At 45.9% G+C, this 17,071-nt stretch overlaps 1 protein-coding gene across 1 annotated transcript in view; it reads right to left on the reverse strand.

Annotated features, from left to right (window-relative positions):
- The window catches only part of SOHLH2 (spermatogenesis and oogenesis specific basic helix-loop-helix 2), a 63,380-nt gene extending 48,193 nt beyond the window's left edge, over positions 1-15,187 (reverse strand). Inside the window, exons 1-2 of the mRNA XM_036249814.1 lie at positions 15,140-15,187; positions 985-1,196 (exon numbers count right to left, since the gene is read on the reverse strand). Coding sequence (XP_036105707.1) covers positions 985-1,196; positions 15,140-15,187 — 260 coding nt within the window. The remainder of the gene's footprint in view (positions 1-984; positions 1,197-15,139) is intronic.
- Positions 15,188-17,071: the final 1,884 nt, after the last annotated feature.

The raw sequence follows: 17,071 nt of genomic DNA on the forward strand, positions 1-17,071 counted from the left end.
GACCTAACCCTGTTTTAAAACATCCTAAACGGCTCACAATCCCCGGTAGTGAGGCCAGGAGACGCCTACCCCTCACACCACTGCGCCCGGCCCTGGGGGTGCGGGGCGCACACAGAGCAGGACCCTATGGAGCTGCGGATGAAGCGAGGATACTGCGAGTGGTGTGGATCCTGAGGGTCCAGACAGCCTCGGGGGCTTTCAGATTAGGATGCTATGAAAGATTATGTTTCTTTTTCATTTTTTTCTTTCTTTATTTTTTTAAATAAAGTTTTTCTTTTTAAAAAAATATGTTTTCTTTATTGATTTTAGAGAGAGAGGAAGGGAGAGGGAGAGAGATAGAAACATTGATGAGAGAGAACATCGACTGGCTGCCTCCTGCACGCCCCCCACTGGGGATGGGCCCACAACCTGGGCATGTGCCCTGACCGGGAATGAACCGGCGACCTGTCGGTGCAGGGTCAACACTCAACCACTGAGCCACACTGGCTGGGCTCTATGTTTACGAGAAACACCTTCAGCCCACAGCCAACATTCCATGGAGCTAAGAACGCTCTTTGCTTTCGTATTTGCCGCAACAACGTGTGAACTCTGAAAAGACTGGACATTTTCATGAATAGTTATTAAAACGGAGTCTTTATGGGATTGAGGTAAGCGGTATATACCAAACAAATTTCTATGAACAATTAACTCTTACATTCTCACCCACACCTCTTACTATTATAACAGTTGTAACTTTAACTTAAAAAGTATGTCAAAGTGGCAATAAAAATAATATCCTTCATTTTTAAAATTAAAGTAGAAATAGTACCATCTTTTAAAGATTTTATGTAGTTTATTTTTTAAATGTTTTTATTGATTTCAGAGAGAGGAAGGGAGAAGGAGAGAAAGAAAAACATCAATGAGAGAGAAACATCAATAGACCGTCTCCTGCACGCCCCCTGCTGGGGATGGAGCCGCAACCCAGGCCTGGGCCCTGGAATTTACCTAATTAATTTGACAGCTTCCAGCTCGGGGGCGGTTGGCAAAGTCACGGTCAAGAACACCACGTTGAACGTGAGCTGGCTCAGAAGTGCTGCTCCCTCCTTCACATCCCTGATGGTTACGGTGACTTTTGCTATATTTGAAAACAATTTCTGTGCAGTATCAGCCAGGTACTGAACAGTGACATCTCCAATTAATAAGAGGTCAATTTTTTCCTGAAAGAGAAGGGGAAAGCAGAAGTACCACCTAGTTCATATCTGGACACAGAGAGCACATGTCACGGACGTGAGGACAGAATTAACGAAGTTCACAAATTACACAAGGACCGGCTGACGACACAGCCGGACGCACTGGCCAGCTATAAGCACCTTGGGGGCAGGAACTGTTAATTTCTTGTCCTCGTCACCTAGGGCAGTGAATGGATCCGAACACCATGCTGTTTAGGTTTAGCCCACAAGTACTATTCTCCTGCGATTTCCCTTCCTTCTCGGAGGATTCGTAAGGTCTTGTCTCCCAATCAGCTGTTCTGCTGGGAGCTCTTTGTACTAAAGAGAGAACCAAACTGGTAATACTCCCAAACTATTTTTGTTTTACTCTCTCAAACTATTTCTTTTAATTTTTGTTGTTGTTAATCTACAACCCAAGGATATGTTCCCATTAATTCCAGAGGGTGGAAGGGTGGGAAGGAGGGAGAGGGAGAGAGGTGGGTGGAGAGAGAGAGAGAGAATATTATCAGTGTGAGAGACACATTGACCGGTTGCCTCCTGCACGTGTCCAGGCTGCGGGGGAGGGGTGGGGAGGTGGGGGGATCGAACCTGTAACCCAGGCACGTGCCCTTGATTGGGAATCGAGCCCACGACCCTTCAGTGCATAGGCCAACACTCTAAACACTACGCCACTATGGCCAGGCCTCTCCCAGACTATTTTGATGAAACGCAGATTCCATAGAACAGAGTAAGCTTTAAATTCCCGAATCCTAAGAAACACCCAAAGTCCTTTATTTGAATGGATTATCCATGCTCTTCAAATCTTAACATAAAGACTCAAAACGTTCCTTTATTTCCATCTCGGGATATATTCAAGCACATTCAATTAGAAAAAAATATGATTTCAATCTTCATCTTCTATTTATCTAAGTTTTATTGTCTACAGCTATTGAACACGATCCGTTGAAAATGGCAAAGAATGGAGATGCTTGAGTCAAGGGAAACAGTCGGTAGACACGTGGACATGTCCGGCCACAGACAGGTCCACATGAGAAAACAACCCTGGGAACTGCCCAGAGTTGGGGCCCACAGAGGTGGGGCGAGGAGTTAGAATACTTGCACTAAAAGGAAGGCAGCTTGTCATAGACACAGCTCTGCAGGGCCGGATGCTGGGGCAGGTGGCCCACCACGGGCTTCCCTCCCCTTCAGCCTGGTCCCAAGGGCTGCGGAAAGAGCATGTGAGGTGTGAGGCCCTAGGCGAGTGCGTTCCCGGTAAGCAAAGCTTCTGCTCTGCTCACGTCTACCTACCTTCTACTTTCTTCCTTCTTTTTTTGTTTTTTTTAAAAAAAAGTCTTCCTTTACCCATCTCTCACATCCTAACTCTCAATCCCCTCCTTAGAAGCAACAACTGCCAACTGTTTGGTTATACTTATACGTTTGACAAGCAATTTCTCTGTCGAACACATAAGTATACCACACACTATCTAGCTTTCTGCATAAATTTGATAGTATACATTTTTTAAATAACTGGCTTTCCTCACTTCATGCAGTTCAACAATTCTCAGAAACTCTGGTTCATGCAGCATTCTCCTTTTTTGGGCGATTATAGATTTATTCTCTTAAAAATTGTTTTCTATCATTGTTGTGATCTGGAAGGAAAGAAGAACATGTGCTCATTTGTCATCTCGGTCCAGTCTCCTCATTTATAAGACAATTTATTGGACCCGAACCTAATGTAGAATTTTGATGTTATTACAATGCTGCAATGAACTCTTCTGCAAATATACCTTTGTGCGAATAAGCACATATCCTAAAGGCAAACTGTAAGTTCAAAAGGGGTTTGCTTTTGTTTTTTCAACTTAGGGACCACCAAATTATTCTCCCCAAAATATACAAAAATTTACATCTATGCCAACAGTATATAAGAGAAACCATTTCCCCCAAATCCATAATTAGACTTATTATTCTTAATCTTTTTTTCTTCTTCATTTTTTGGGTAGTGATACTTATATCAGACAAAATAGTTTAAAATAATGGCTTTAACATGAGACAAGGGCATTTCATGATAAAGGGATCAATTCATCAAAAGGATAATACTCTCATAAACATCTAGGCACCCAACATAGAAGCACCTAAATATATAAAGCAAATATTGTTGGACATAAAAGTAGAAATAGATAGTAATACTGTCATAGTAGGGGACTTAAACACCCATCGACATCAATGAATAGATCAACCAGAAATAAAATCAACAAGGAAACAGTGGCCTTAAATGACACATTAGACTAGATGGACTTAATTGATATTTTTAGAATATTTCACCCCAAACTAGCAGAATACACATTGTTCTCAAGTGCACATGACACATTTTCTAGGATAGACCATGTGTTAGTCCATAAAACAAGACTCAATACATTTAAGAAGACTAAAATCACATCAAGCATCTTCTCTGATCATAATAGTATGAAATAAAAATCAATTATAAGAAGAAAACTGAAAAACATACAAACACAGGGAGGCTAAAGAACATGTTACTAAACAATAAAGAGGTTAACAAAAAATCAAGAAATAAGTTAAGATATACCTTGAGACAAATGAAAATGAAAACACAATGATTCAAAATCTGTAGGACACAGCAAAAGCAGTTTTAAAAAGGAAATTTATGGCAATACAGATCTACCTCAAGAAACACGAAAAATAGCAAGTACTCTAATCTTATGCCTAAAGGAACTAAAAAAAAAGTACCAAGTGAGTATAAGCAAGGAAATAATAAAGGTCAGAACAGAAATAAGTGAAGTAGACTCCTGAAAACAATAGAAAAGATCAATAAAACCAAGAGCTGGTGTTTTAAAAGACTAAGACAACTGATAAACCTATAGCCAGATTTATTAAGGAAAAGAGAGCCCAAATAAATAAACTCGGACACAAAGCAGGAGAAGTGACAACTGACACCATAGGAGTCATAAGAAAATACTACAATTATACATGAACAAATCGGACAACCTGGAAGAAATGGATACATTCCCAGAAACATATAATCTCCAAGGGTGAGTCAGCAAGAAACAGAAAATCTGAACCAACTGATAACTACTGAAGAAATCTAAGAAGTAATTAAAAAGCTCCCAACAAACAAAAGCCCCTGGACCATATGGCTTCACAGGTAAATTTTACCAAACATTTAAAGTAAATTATCACCTATTCTTCTCAAACTATACTAAGAAACTGAAGAGAGGGGAAGGCTCCCAAACCATTTTATGAGGTCAGCATTACCCTCACACCAAAACCAGACAAAGATGCTAAAAAGAGAGAAAATTATAAGTCAATATCTCTGATGAACATAGATGCAAAAATCTTCAACAAAATATTAGCAAACTGAATTCAGCAATACATTCAAAATATCATACACCACGATCAAGTGGGATTTATTCCTGAGATGCAAGTCTGGTTCAATATCTGCAAATCAATGAATGTGATAAACCAAATAAAGGATACAAAACACATGATTCAATCAAAAGCAGAAAAATCATTTGATTAAATCGCACATCCATTCGTGATAAAACTGTAAGCAAACTGAGATAAAAGGAACATTAATTAACATAATAAAGGCCATATATGACAAACCCACAGCTAACATCATACTTAATGGGGAAAAGCTAAAAGTGTTTCGCTTATAGTCAGGAACAAAACAAGGATATGCACTATCATCTCTTTTATTCAACTTAGTATTGGAAGTTCTAGCCACAGCAATGAGGCAAAAATAAATAAATAACCCAGGCATCAGATTTTGATAAGAAGAAGTAAAACTGTCATTATTTGCAGTAAAGTAGCAGGATACAAATTAATATTCAGTAATCAGTTGCATTTTTATGCACTAATATTGAACTATCAGAAAGAGAAATTAAAACAATTCCATTTACAACTGTATCAAATAACAACAAGAACAAAAACAACTGAGGAATAAATTTAACCAAGGAGATACTCAGAAAGACTTGTACTCAAAAATCCACAAGACACAGCCACGCCCATGTGGCTCAGTTGGTTGGGTGTCGTCCTGTGCACCAAAAGGTTGCTGTTTCCATTCCTGGTCAGAACAAATGCCCAGGTTGGGGCTCAGTTCTGGGTAGAAGGTGTGCAGGAGGCACCGATCAATTTTTCACTCTCACATCAATGTTTCTCTCTCTCTCCCTCTCCCTTCCTCTTTCTGAAAACAATTAAAAACTTTAAAAAAAAAGACACTGAAGAAAGAAATTGAAGGATACAAATAAATTGGAAGTATCAACAGTCAAACCTCAGTTCCTGAAAGTCTCCCAACTCGAACAATTTATTTTTTGACCAAGTTGTTCATGGAAAAAGTATCTCAGCTGTCAAACAAAAATTTGGTTCTTGGTCTGACAACTCTTTCATGCTGTACATCAAACAAAGGAGACAAACAAAGGAGAACGTGTGTGAGTCCGTTTACTCCAAACCTCGAGTCAGCATCTTGGGAAACTGCTGTGAATGTTTTTGTGATTGTTTTGCTTTTGTTGTTGACGAAATGGAAACAATGATCACAGGCAACTGAACAGGTAGAAAAATTGTTGATTTGCACAAACAAAAAGCAGTCGGCTGGTGATGGCATTTGGAGCCAGTGATATGTGAAATAGTGGAGATGCTGCGTGTTGACTCCCGAAAGACACCCTGGAAATAGTGCTGAAAGTGACTTGTAAGGCTAGTGGGGCTGGTCCCATAAACTCAAGAAAAGAGGTGCTTGTTTATAGACTAAATAGTACATTAGACACGCACTGCATATAAAAAAGGTTAAAACAGGGAATCATTTGGGGGGTCTGGAATGGATTAATTCAATTTATATTATTTCTAAAGGGGAAAAAAATAATTTGGTTTTCAAACAAATCGCTTCTTGAACAGCCTTCTGGGATGAATTAAGTTTGAGAAATGAGGTTCCACTGTACTGTGCTCACAGACAGGAAGAATTAACATCCATAAAATGTCCACACTATGCAAAGCAATTTACAAATTCATTGCAATCCCTATCAAAATACCAATGGCCTTTTTCACAGAACAAAAACAAATAATCCCCAAATTTATATGGAACCACCCAAAATCCCAAATAGCCACAACAATCTTGAGAAAGAAGAGCAAAGTTGTAGGTATCATGCTACCTGATATTAAACCATACGTCAAGGCTATCGTAATCAGAACAGCACGATATGGGCATAAAAACATACAGATAAATCAATGGAACAGAATCAAGAGCCTAGAAATAATCCCACACCTATGTTGTCAATTAATCTATGACAAAGGAGGCAAGAATATACAATGGAGTAAAGAGTATCTCCTCAACAAATGGTGTTGGGAAAATTAGAGAAGCATATGCCCCCCCCACCCCCAAAAAAAGAAAGAGAAATTATATCACCTTCTTGTACCATGAACAAGAATAAACTTGAAATAGATTAAAGACTTAAATGTAAGAATCAAAACCATAAAACTTGTAGAAGAAAACATAGGCAATAAACTCTTTGACATCACTCTTAGCAACATTTTTTTTGAATATGTGTGCTCAGGCAAGGGAAACAAAAGAAAAAATAAACCAATGGGACTATATCAAACTAAAAAGTTTATGTTCAGCAAAAGGAACCATCAACAAGATGAAAAGACAACCTATTGAATGGAAGAAAATATCTGTCAATGATACATCCATAAAAGGGTCAATATCTAAAATATATAAGGAACTCATACAACTTAACACACACAAAAATCTGATTATAAAATAGGCAGAGGATTTGAATCTACATTTCTCCAAAGAGGACATACAGATGGCCAATAGAAGTATAAAAAGTTGGTCAACATCATTAACCATCAGGGAAATGCAAATGAAGACCACAATAAGATATTACCTCACACCTGTCAGAATAGCTATCGTCAATAAATCAGCAGTCTGTATCATCTGCAATGACTCTTTGAAGCCCAAAAGGCACCTTAACTCATCCCTGCCTCAGGATGTCTTACATACCCATGTTCCCTTTCTGTTTCTGAACTGCTCCTGCATGTGGGGTCTCTGACGCTCTCATGTACGTGGGGTTCCCAGACATATGTATGTATTAAATCTGTTTGTTTTCTCTTGCTAAAAACAAGTCAACAACGAGTGTTGGTGAGGATGTGGAGGAAAGGGAATCTTGTGTACTGTTCGCAGAATTGTATATTAGTGCAGCACTATAGACAACAGTTTGGAGGTCCCTCCAAAAAGTGATAAATACCAATGACCCAGCAATTCCACTTCTGTATATTCTGAAAAAATTCAAAACACTAATTCAAAAAGACAGTCACCCCTATGTTCATTGCAGCATTATTTACAAAAACCAAGATATGGAAGCAACCTAAGTGTTCGATAGATGAATGGGTGAAGATACATATATACAAGGAAATAATAAATGGCCATAAAAAAGAATGAAATCTTGCCATTTGCAACAACATAGATGGACCTAGAAGGTATTACACTCAATGAAATAAGTCAGACACATACAAATTCTATATGATGGCGCTGATACATGGAACCTGAAAAACACCTACATATTAAACACTTATATTAAGATGTTTTTAATTTTCAAGAGAATAGTGTTTCTGTTTGGAGTTTAATATTTTTTATTTTTGGTTACTGACTAGTTGCTCATTGGTTATTTTAATGTGTCACCGACAGTGGATGTACCCACATGACTCGTACTTTGCAGAATGTGGTGGTATTCTCTTTGTGGCCTCGCACACAACCAACTGGTGTTCCCGCTCCACAGATACTTGAAAACAATGCGCATCTTCTGTTTGGCATGTATTGTCACCACATATTTTAGATTGAACGTGTTCATCACTTTCTTGCTTATTTTAGGTCTGTTTGATCTTTCAGTTTATGAGGTAGAGAAGTCTACTTCCCTCTTTCATTATTGTTTGTCAATTTATTAATTTCTCTAACTATAGATCCTAATTATGGGCACATAGAGGTCCATAGTTATACATATTCGTATAAATGTATAACTATAATATTTAGTATATACAATAGGTCTACAATGTGTAAATAAGATAGAACTATCAGAGATTAATAATTATTTTAAAAACTATATATGTATGAAATATACCTTGTCTTTTTAAATTCTTTTCACCTGAAATTGTATTTTTTTCTGCTATAAAGCACTTAGTTTTCATATCCCATTATTTTGAGTCTTTCATATTATTTTGATTTTGTGTAAATTTTGTAAATGGCATATATTTGAATTTTTTTTTTTTAATCCTCACCCAAGGACATTTTTTTTGCATTTATCTTCAGATAGAGTAGGAGGGAGAGACAGGGGAAGAAAGAGAGAGAAACATCAATGTGAGAGAGACGCATCGAGTGGTCACCACCCACATGACCCCAACCGGACTGGGGACAAACTGCAACTGAGGTACATGTCCCCAGCGGAACCGAACCCTGGATTCTCTGGTCCGCGGGCCGACGCTCTAACTGCTGAACCAAACTGGCCAGGGCAATATATTTGAATTTTTAGTTTTTCTTCACAAGCTGAGACTTCAGTTCTTAATATAGAATTTTAAGTTATAAGTTACATTAATGGCACTAATGTCATTAATGTAAAGTAATTATTAATATTGTGAAACATTTACAACTTTATGGGAAATGGCCTTATTTCTCGTTATTTCAGATTTTCCATTTACCGAAATTTGTTTCTTTTTCCCCATGCCGTCCGTTAGGCTAATCAAATCCCTCCCTTTCCCCTCTTGCTGCTTGTATAACATTTTAGAGTCACACCTCTCATTTCCGTTCAGTGGCACGGGGCTCACGATTCAGTGTTACTTTTCCCCATGAGTACTCCTCCGGTCAAACGTTCTTTGTCTTTGAACTTTGAGGATCCTGGGACAGTTTGTTCTCATGCTACCGTTGCGATGAGCTGGTTACCAACAGCAGGGAAGGGGCAAAGGGAAGGCGGGACCACAGGCATGGCATTCGGGCAGCTCCCGGGGACCACCAGCCATTCCCTGCAAACACGGAGGGGGGGGGGGAGGGAAAGGACTGGACAAATGGGAGGTGGGGCAGGGCCTGCGTGTGAAGTTGGGGTGACACTGGGAAGGTGCTTGCTGTCAATCCAACCTGGGAATAGATCCCTGGCTAGAGGGGGCAGGGCCAATGCAAACCCATGAAAATTTGGGAATACATAATCCCCTCCACAGAGGAATTCTCTCTTGGCTCTCTGGTCCCTTTGGCTTTGCTCCTGCCCCTGTTCCCCCCACAGCCAAGGGGCCCTGTGGCCCCCACGTGCATGGGCTGGTGGATGGCAGAGGGGAACACACATTGAGCCAGCCTGTTGCTGGGCTGGACTGTGCTCCAACATGAGTGGAGCTCTGGTCACTGGCTTCGATCTCAGCCCTGCTGCAAATGACACCGGCCTTTTTCTTGGCAGGACAACGGGAAATGGGACCTTGGAAACTCAGGCTATAGATCACAGAAATAAAGCTTGCTACAATCACTCGGCTTCCAGAAATTATCCCAGGGCACCCCAAGAACCCCACTCCCACCAGGAATGCTAGCATCCAGAGCTTCTGGTGAAAAGAATAAGCTGTTTTGTTTTTAATCTGGTGCCTTTCTTTCATGCTGGGGGTTCTGATAGCTTCCAGGATGTGCTGGGCTACGGGTCTTATTAATTAATCCTACTTGGCACTCGACGGGTCTGCAGCTCTGGAAATTTCCTTCTTCATTCCCTCCTCGTGTCTTTGTCTCTCCACGTGTTAGACATTCTCAATCGCTCCTTTATGGCTCAACTCCGGAAAGACTTCCACTTTCCTTTTCGTAGTAGCAGCTCAGTCTGCAGTCTTTCTAAAATGTTTCCAGTTTCAGTGACGTTAATGTGACTTGCTCGTCTCTAAGATGTTTGGGTACTTTCTTTATACCATGCTATCTTAGGATCAATATCCTCTCTGACAATGAAAATGATCATTTTAGGAATGTTTTCTACCCCCTTCATACTCTGTTTCTGGAATAGCGGTGTCTGGGGTCTGTGCAGTTATGTCTAGTTCTGCTCATGTCTGGTGACCTTGGTTCTCCAAACGTAAAAATGCATCAAGGGTTCTTCCAACAGGTGTAAGTAGTTTCCCTGAAGACTGATTCCTTTAACAGGACAACTGTCACCTTGGTGTGAGTGGATGGACAATGGAAGCAGAAGGTGGACAGCAGAGGCTGGGACTGGCTACTGGTCAAAAACCAGCGGGCTTGAGTCTGGAACCAAGGCCCTGGCTTCCCTGGGGCAGAGATGCCTTCACAGAACCCTTTCGTGCGAGTTCTGCACTTTCCGACAACAGAACACCGCCGCTCCTACAGATGGCTGTGCTCCACAGACCTCATCTTCCTGGAAAGGGCAGGTCCTGGGTTTTATCCGGGGTTTCAGAGACAAACCCAGCTGTAGCGGGAGTGAGCTGGCGGCTCCGAGGGCTACGGAAATGCAGCGTCCGAGGGCCCCGGTGTTCTGCGCGCAGTTAACGTCATCACAGGTGAGCTCCCGCTGGCTCATTCCGGCTGTTTTACCTGACATCCCACCTGAACTAGCACCAGAATCGCTTGACCCCCCATTTCTCCTCTCCATGTGTCTCATGGGCTTTACTTTTGCTTTAGTGGCAATTGGATCCTACTTGCTTTTGAAATTTCAAGTTTTCCTGCGGATTTTCCCCCAGGGTTCACAGAACAGCTGCTCTGATCGAACTGAGATCCCACTGAGCACTGTGCGTTGGTTGCATTTGGTTGTGATGTCTCCTCGAACTTTGAATGTTGAATCCTACCCACCCCGTCCCTTTCTCCCCACGGTATTTACATTTTAAACATCTCCTGCCATGGAGCCTGGCATGGACGGAGACAGCGACCTGGGTGCTTCCGTTCACCACCAGGCGCCAATGTCGCACCGGCCCCGCCCTGTCTGAACCAGGATGAAATTCAAACCCGAAGGGTGGCTGTTCACGGCAGATCAACCCCTTCACAGTCCCGGTCCCCTCTACGTCCCTCAGTTACCCTCTCAGACAACAGCACGACACTCTCAAAGGAGCTTTGAAACGTGGAATTTCTGCCGTAGGCTCTCAGGACCCTTGAGGAGGGACACTCCCTCTAGAGTTTCCTGGTCATTGTACACACATCACTCATTCCCAGTACTTCAGGAGCAACATGGGGCTCCGGGTCACCTTGACACTTTCAGGGTGGACTGTGCAAATCACCATTATGGCCCTGGCCGGGTTGGCTCTGCGGTTAGAGTGTTGGCCTGCAGACCATAAAGTCGCAGGTTTGGTCAAGGGCACGTACCTCAGTTGTGGTTTGTCCCAGACCCTGGTCAAGTCGTGCAGGAGGCAACCAGTTGATGTGTCTCTCTCACATCAATGTTTCTTTCTCTCCCTTCCTCCCTTCCTCCCTCCCATTCTATCTAAAGATAAACAGACAAATATCCTTGGGTGAGGATTAAAAAAAAATTCACCATTATGGCACAGGATGTCCTCTTTCAATATGTTCCCTTGTGAACCAAACACTGAGCATTGAAAATAGTCATTAACAAGTGGTCATCACCCTGGCTGGTTTGCTCAGTGGTTAGAGCATCAGCCTGCGGTCCAGAGAGACCCGGGTTCGGTTCCCACTAAGGGCACGTACCTCGGTTGCAGTTTGTCCCCGGCCCTGGTTGGGTCGTGCAGGTGGCAGCCACTTGATGTGTCCCTTTCACATCGATATTTCTCTCTTTCTCTCTCTCTCCCTCCCACTCTATCTGAACAGAAAATGGAAAAAATGTCCTCGGGTGAGGATAAAAAATAAATAAATAAAACAAAGTGTTCATCAAAGGAGTGATTCTAATTTCATTTTTGAATTAACCTGCTTAACAGAAGCAACCTATGAATGTCCAAAAATAACCTGTCTGCTACAGATAGATAGGGTGACCACTGAATTTACCTTCCAAACAGACCTTTTAGAAAAAGGGGGTGCTAATTACATGACAATGGCACACATAAACCAGAGTGGCCCGGGCTGTGAAGAACCTGTCAAACCCTCTACCAGAAAGGTCTCTTTTCCTTTAACGAGCCTGCCACTTGCACCTGCGTAAGCGTGGCTGGACCCCGTCACTCGCGGCTGCTCCCCGAGCCACCACAGGGCAGCGGCTGTGCAGCGAAGGTGGTGAACCACTGGACCAGCGCCCGCACCAGGGGCGTGCATTCCAGTTCTTCTGCCGGTGAGCAAGTACGGCCTCAACCCGGCACCCACGAGGGCCAGGGCACGAGCCTCAGTTTACCAAAGCTGTCACCACCGCGCCTTTCCTGGCAGCCCCACACGGTGAGACAGACCGGCTTCCGGGGCACCCAGACCAGGTCCCTCACTCGCTCCGCCACTTACTAGCGGCTCTGGGGAAGAGTACAGAAAATGTCACGTCAACCTGGCGGGGGTGGGGAGAGGCAGAAGTAGAGAGGGACACGTGTCCCCTCCGGCGGGAAAACAGCCCCGAATCAAACTGCTCTGGGCACACCAGGCAGGAGGCCTGGAAGGGGCCTGCCGCCCAGCAAGGGGGGGTCTGACCAGCAGACGTCACTGCTCACACCAGCCATTTCCCAGCTGGCTGGTGCTTCCCCAGACACCAGGCCCCGGCTCGGTCCCCATGCTTCCCCGGACACCAGGCCCCGGCTTGGTCCCGACTTCCCTGCACCCTGTCAGCTGTCTTGTGGCCGGAGGGCAGGACAGGGTGGGAAGAGTCCGGGGTAGGAAGGGACCCAGAACGGATGGGGAAGTGCAGCGCCCCAGCCCCAGGCGGCCCTGTGCAGGAGGCTCGGGTTTGCAGGGAGCCTGGCAGAGCACAGAGGGAGCCCCCAGTAAAGCAGCTTTGGGAGGAGGGACTGATTTGCTCTCCTGCCGAGGCTCTGTCCCCACCCTACGAATGGATGCCCTGGCACACTTGGAACGACAGCCATCAGACAAATGAGAACACTGCCCGGACCCCTCGCCCCAGGTAACTCGAATGAACGGGACAGCTTCTAATCAACTTAAATCAGAATGTTGATTCAGTTAAAAATACCCTGTTGGTGGTGTAGTTATGAACACAGGTGAGGAGAAGGATCTACTGCTAGGAACACAGAGGAACAGGAATAAAACTGTCCTAGGATCTGCTGCTCTGGAAGAGTGGGAGTAAAGGTGAGTTTCACCTGCAGCACCACAACCTGTAGCACCTGCGACCCCACGCTAACCTTCCTTCGGCGAAAATGGTTTTCTGTTTAAATCACACCAAGCGAAACAGAGACCGCCTCAGAGAGCAGGCAGAGCTCGGGTGGGGGAGGGGGTTGGGGTGTTGAAGTAGAGGATTGAACAAAGAAGGACAAAGAGAGAGAACTCATGGGCATGGACATGTGTGGGGATTGAGGGAAGGGCGCAGAAGAGGGCACAGAGGGGAAAAATGGTGATAAAAAATAAAAAGTAAATATTAAAATTTTTAAAAATTGTTCACTGCATCTTTAAAAAATAAATAAAAGCAACACATATTTACTGGGAAATACTGGAACATTCAGAAATGCCTGAAGAGAGAATAAAAGCGCCTGAAATCCCACCGCTCAGGAATCAGCACCGCCAGCACCGGGTGTAGGTCGTTAAGCGCGGGCAGCTTTGATGGTGCAACACGCCCCCCGCCCCCCATTCCCTCTGATCTCCGAGCACAGTAACACCCTGGACGCTCCGGGCTGCAGACTTTTAAACACTGGATTTCCCTCTGCAATCTGCCTGGCTAAGCCCTTAATTAGTAACAGCAGGTACCCAAGTGCTTCCAGCCGGTCACTCCTCCATTTCAGGGCTTGTTTCTGTCCCTGTGCCACCTGGCAGCGCCCGCAGCGCAGAGCTGGAGGGGCCGCGGCTCCCAGGCGAAGGTGGGCCTCCAGCCTCCCCGGGGCGAAGGGCCTGGACAGCCTGGGAGAGACGGAGTAAGCTGCTCTCCAAACGCAAACAAAGGCTCAGGGGGCTTCAGACGGCCTCGGGGTGCAAGGACACAAGCAAGCGTTTGCTGCTGGCAGACGTTGGATGCAGGTCCGTTTTGTGCAGCGTGGCCTACCCCTGGCTCCCAAATACGAGTTCTCCTTTGAGTTCAAGTAAGAGCCTCCATTTCGAAACCACTAAGAAAACCAACTGAACGGGCCCGGTTCGAAAAGGGGGTCGCGCCACTCAGAAAGCGCGCTCCTAAGCGGGGAGGAGGCGAAGCCCGGGCGCCCTCCAAGAGGTAGCGAGTCACAGCGCAAGGTTCCCCCCCTCTCGCGGGAGACCCCGCGCGCTGGGGACGCCGTGGGGGCGCTGGTCCTGCGGGCTGCTCATCACGCCTCATTCTCGTCCCAGCAGCCACACGAGTGATTTCGTGCTTCCGCCCAGGGGGTGAAGGAGGAGGCGTCTCGCAGGGCCCGCGGGCTCCTGGGGGACCCGGAGGGCGGCCTGTCCGCACACCTGCGCGAGGGGCCCCGGGGACGCCCTGCCCTGGGCCAACAGAGGGGCACCCCCTGGCGCAGAGCCAACGGCCCGCGTGAACTTTCCCAGGTTGCGTGGGCCTCGCTGTACTCCAGCTAAACTGTCCTTCGCAGTTCCCGGCCCCCACGGCTGCCACCTTCAGCTTCCACGTGACTACCGGGGTTCCCGCCTGAACAATGCTTCGGTTCGGGGTGTCCGGGCTGGAGAGGGGTCTTTGGAAACCAGTTCATCCGCCCTCGTCTCCCGGGAGGATTCGGCCCGGCCCCCAGCCTGGAGCGCGGCCGGGACCTGGGCTGGGCCCGGGGGCTCCGTGGCACCTGCGCGGGGCGCGCTCCCGCCCGACAGCCCTTCGCGCCGGCCGAGCCCGCAATGAGCGACGCCTGTGCGGCCACCAGCGCGGGCCGGCGCTGTGGGCGCAGCTGCCGCCTCTTCCCTCCTCTTCCTCCTCCGCCCTCGCCCTTACCTGCGCGCAGAGGTGGCGGGGCTCCGGGCCCGTGATTGAGGCCGCCATGCCCGCTCCCCACGTGCCGGCGCCGGGCAGCCCGGGAGGCGGGAGGCAGCGGGCGCCGCGCTCGGGCTGCACCTGCACCGGCACCTGTACCTGCACCTGCCCGCGCCGCGCCCGCCCTTAAAGGGGCCACGCGCCCAGCCCGGCGCCTGGGGACAGCGGAGGGCTCCGGGGCGGGGACGGTTGCCGCCGGGGACTGCGCCCTGCGACCGGCCGGTTCCCTGGGAGACGGAGCCCACAGGCCGTGGCACTGCTGCTCCCCGCCGAGGGGGTCTAAGCGCCCTAAGAGCAGTTGATGGGAAATCGGTCAGGTTACTGTTAGGAATTAACGAACAGGTTTTCTCTGTTTCCTGGACGAGTATGTCCCGGATGGGGAAAGCCAGGGCTGCCTTCTTTCCAAACCACTTAGTCATTAAAAATTGCGGAAGCCTTTCATTTTGTCCTGTGATTTCAACACATTGCCCCATTTTCTCAAGTGAAAAAGTGAGCCAATGAGAAGTCTCCGGGAGGCTGCGGCTAGGGGCCCATTTTCGTCCGCGCTCACTAGACACTGGCGTCTGCTGAGTACCAGGTCCTGTGGCGCATCCTTCCTCTCTTCCATTGCTAGAATTTGGGGGGGTGGAGAGCTAGGGAGAGAAAGGTATCTGATAGTGTTTGTCACTTTGGATTGCCTAGCCTCTTGATCCCACTTGAATCACCATTACCTCTTATCTCAGGGCAAAACTCCCATTCCCTGAGCAGGTCCTGGTGTGCTCTGGGGGCCTGATTCCGCTCTTCAGAGTGGGCACAATTATTATTATGGTTCTGTGGGATTTTGATGGGAAGAAAGGTGCAGATAAATTTCTGATGAGGTCATTCTGCATTCTTTTTGGAAGTAAACATACACATTTTGATAGATATGAATTTTGGCTATTGTTTGTTTGTTTGTTTTGGGTAGTCAGGAACTGATGATATCTAGCTCAATGTCAGTGAGGCCATTAGTTTGCTCATCAAGACAGAACAAAGGTGAAGTCCTGCCCAGGCACTGTGTGAAGTATTAAATGAGGCGCTCTGAGCATGCCCCCTCTTTATGATAATCAGGTTGCATTGCTGCAGAAGTCTTCATTAGCAAGTCTGATGCTAACAGAGACCAAGACATTGTTGAAACTGACACAGACTCAATGCCTCTCCGTTTCTGTGAGAGGGAGTAATCATTCCTGTGTGGCAGGAAGCAAAAAAGATCATACATCTCTTCTGTATCCAAGCTCCACAAGAATCAATTAAGTATTTTAATAGTGTCCAATCTTTTCACCTTTAACATTCTTGAATCCTATTCATTCACATTATTAGAGACAGATGGACAGATGGATGTCCTCTGTGGTTCCCAAGAGTAAAATATGGTACTTCGCTCTTGATGGAAACTTGAATACTGTGAATTATTAAATATGACAAAAATAATTCTACATAGAGAAATATATTTTAAAACTTGCACTCGAAAGTAACAATTCAGATCATCTGGATGGCGTTAGTGACCTGGTTATTATTAGCATGAAAAAGTAAAGGGGAGACCAGATAACACAGGCTTGTATTCCATCTATACAGCTTGGCCAGGGAGCTCCAGGTTAGCCCTCTCCAAGTCAGTTCCCCGCGGGTCAATGGGGGAAGGGACTGGACACAGGCAGTGTAGACACATGCCCAGCCAGGTCTGGGCGACTTGGGAGAATGTGCCCCTGTCAATCACACATGGAAACAGGCAATTGGCTAGAATAGGTGTGGCCCCTGCAAGGGTGTGAAATCGGAGGTACATAAGCTCCTAAACAAAGAAGGTGCCCTCTCTTGGCCCTCTTGCACCCTGGGTTCCTGACTCTCCTATTGCAGGGGGGGCATTCCCCTGCATTTGCCCATGTG

This window comes from Molossus molossus, unplaced genomic scaffold, assembly GCF_014108415.1.
Source record: "Molossus molossus isolate mMolMol1 unplaced genomic scaffold, mMolMol1.p scaffold_m16_p_9, whole genome shotgun sequence".
Classification (NCBI taxonomy): domain Eukaryota; kingdom Metazoa; phylum Chordata; class Mammalia; order Chiroptera; family Molossidae; genus Molossus; species Molossus molossus.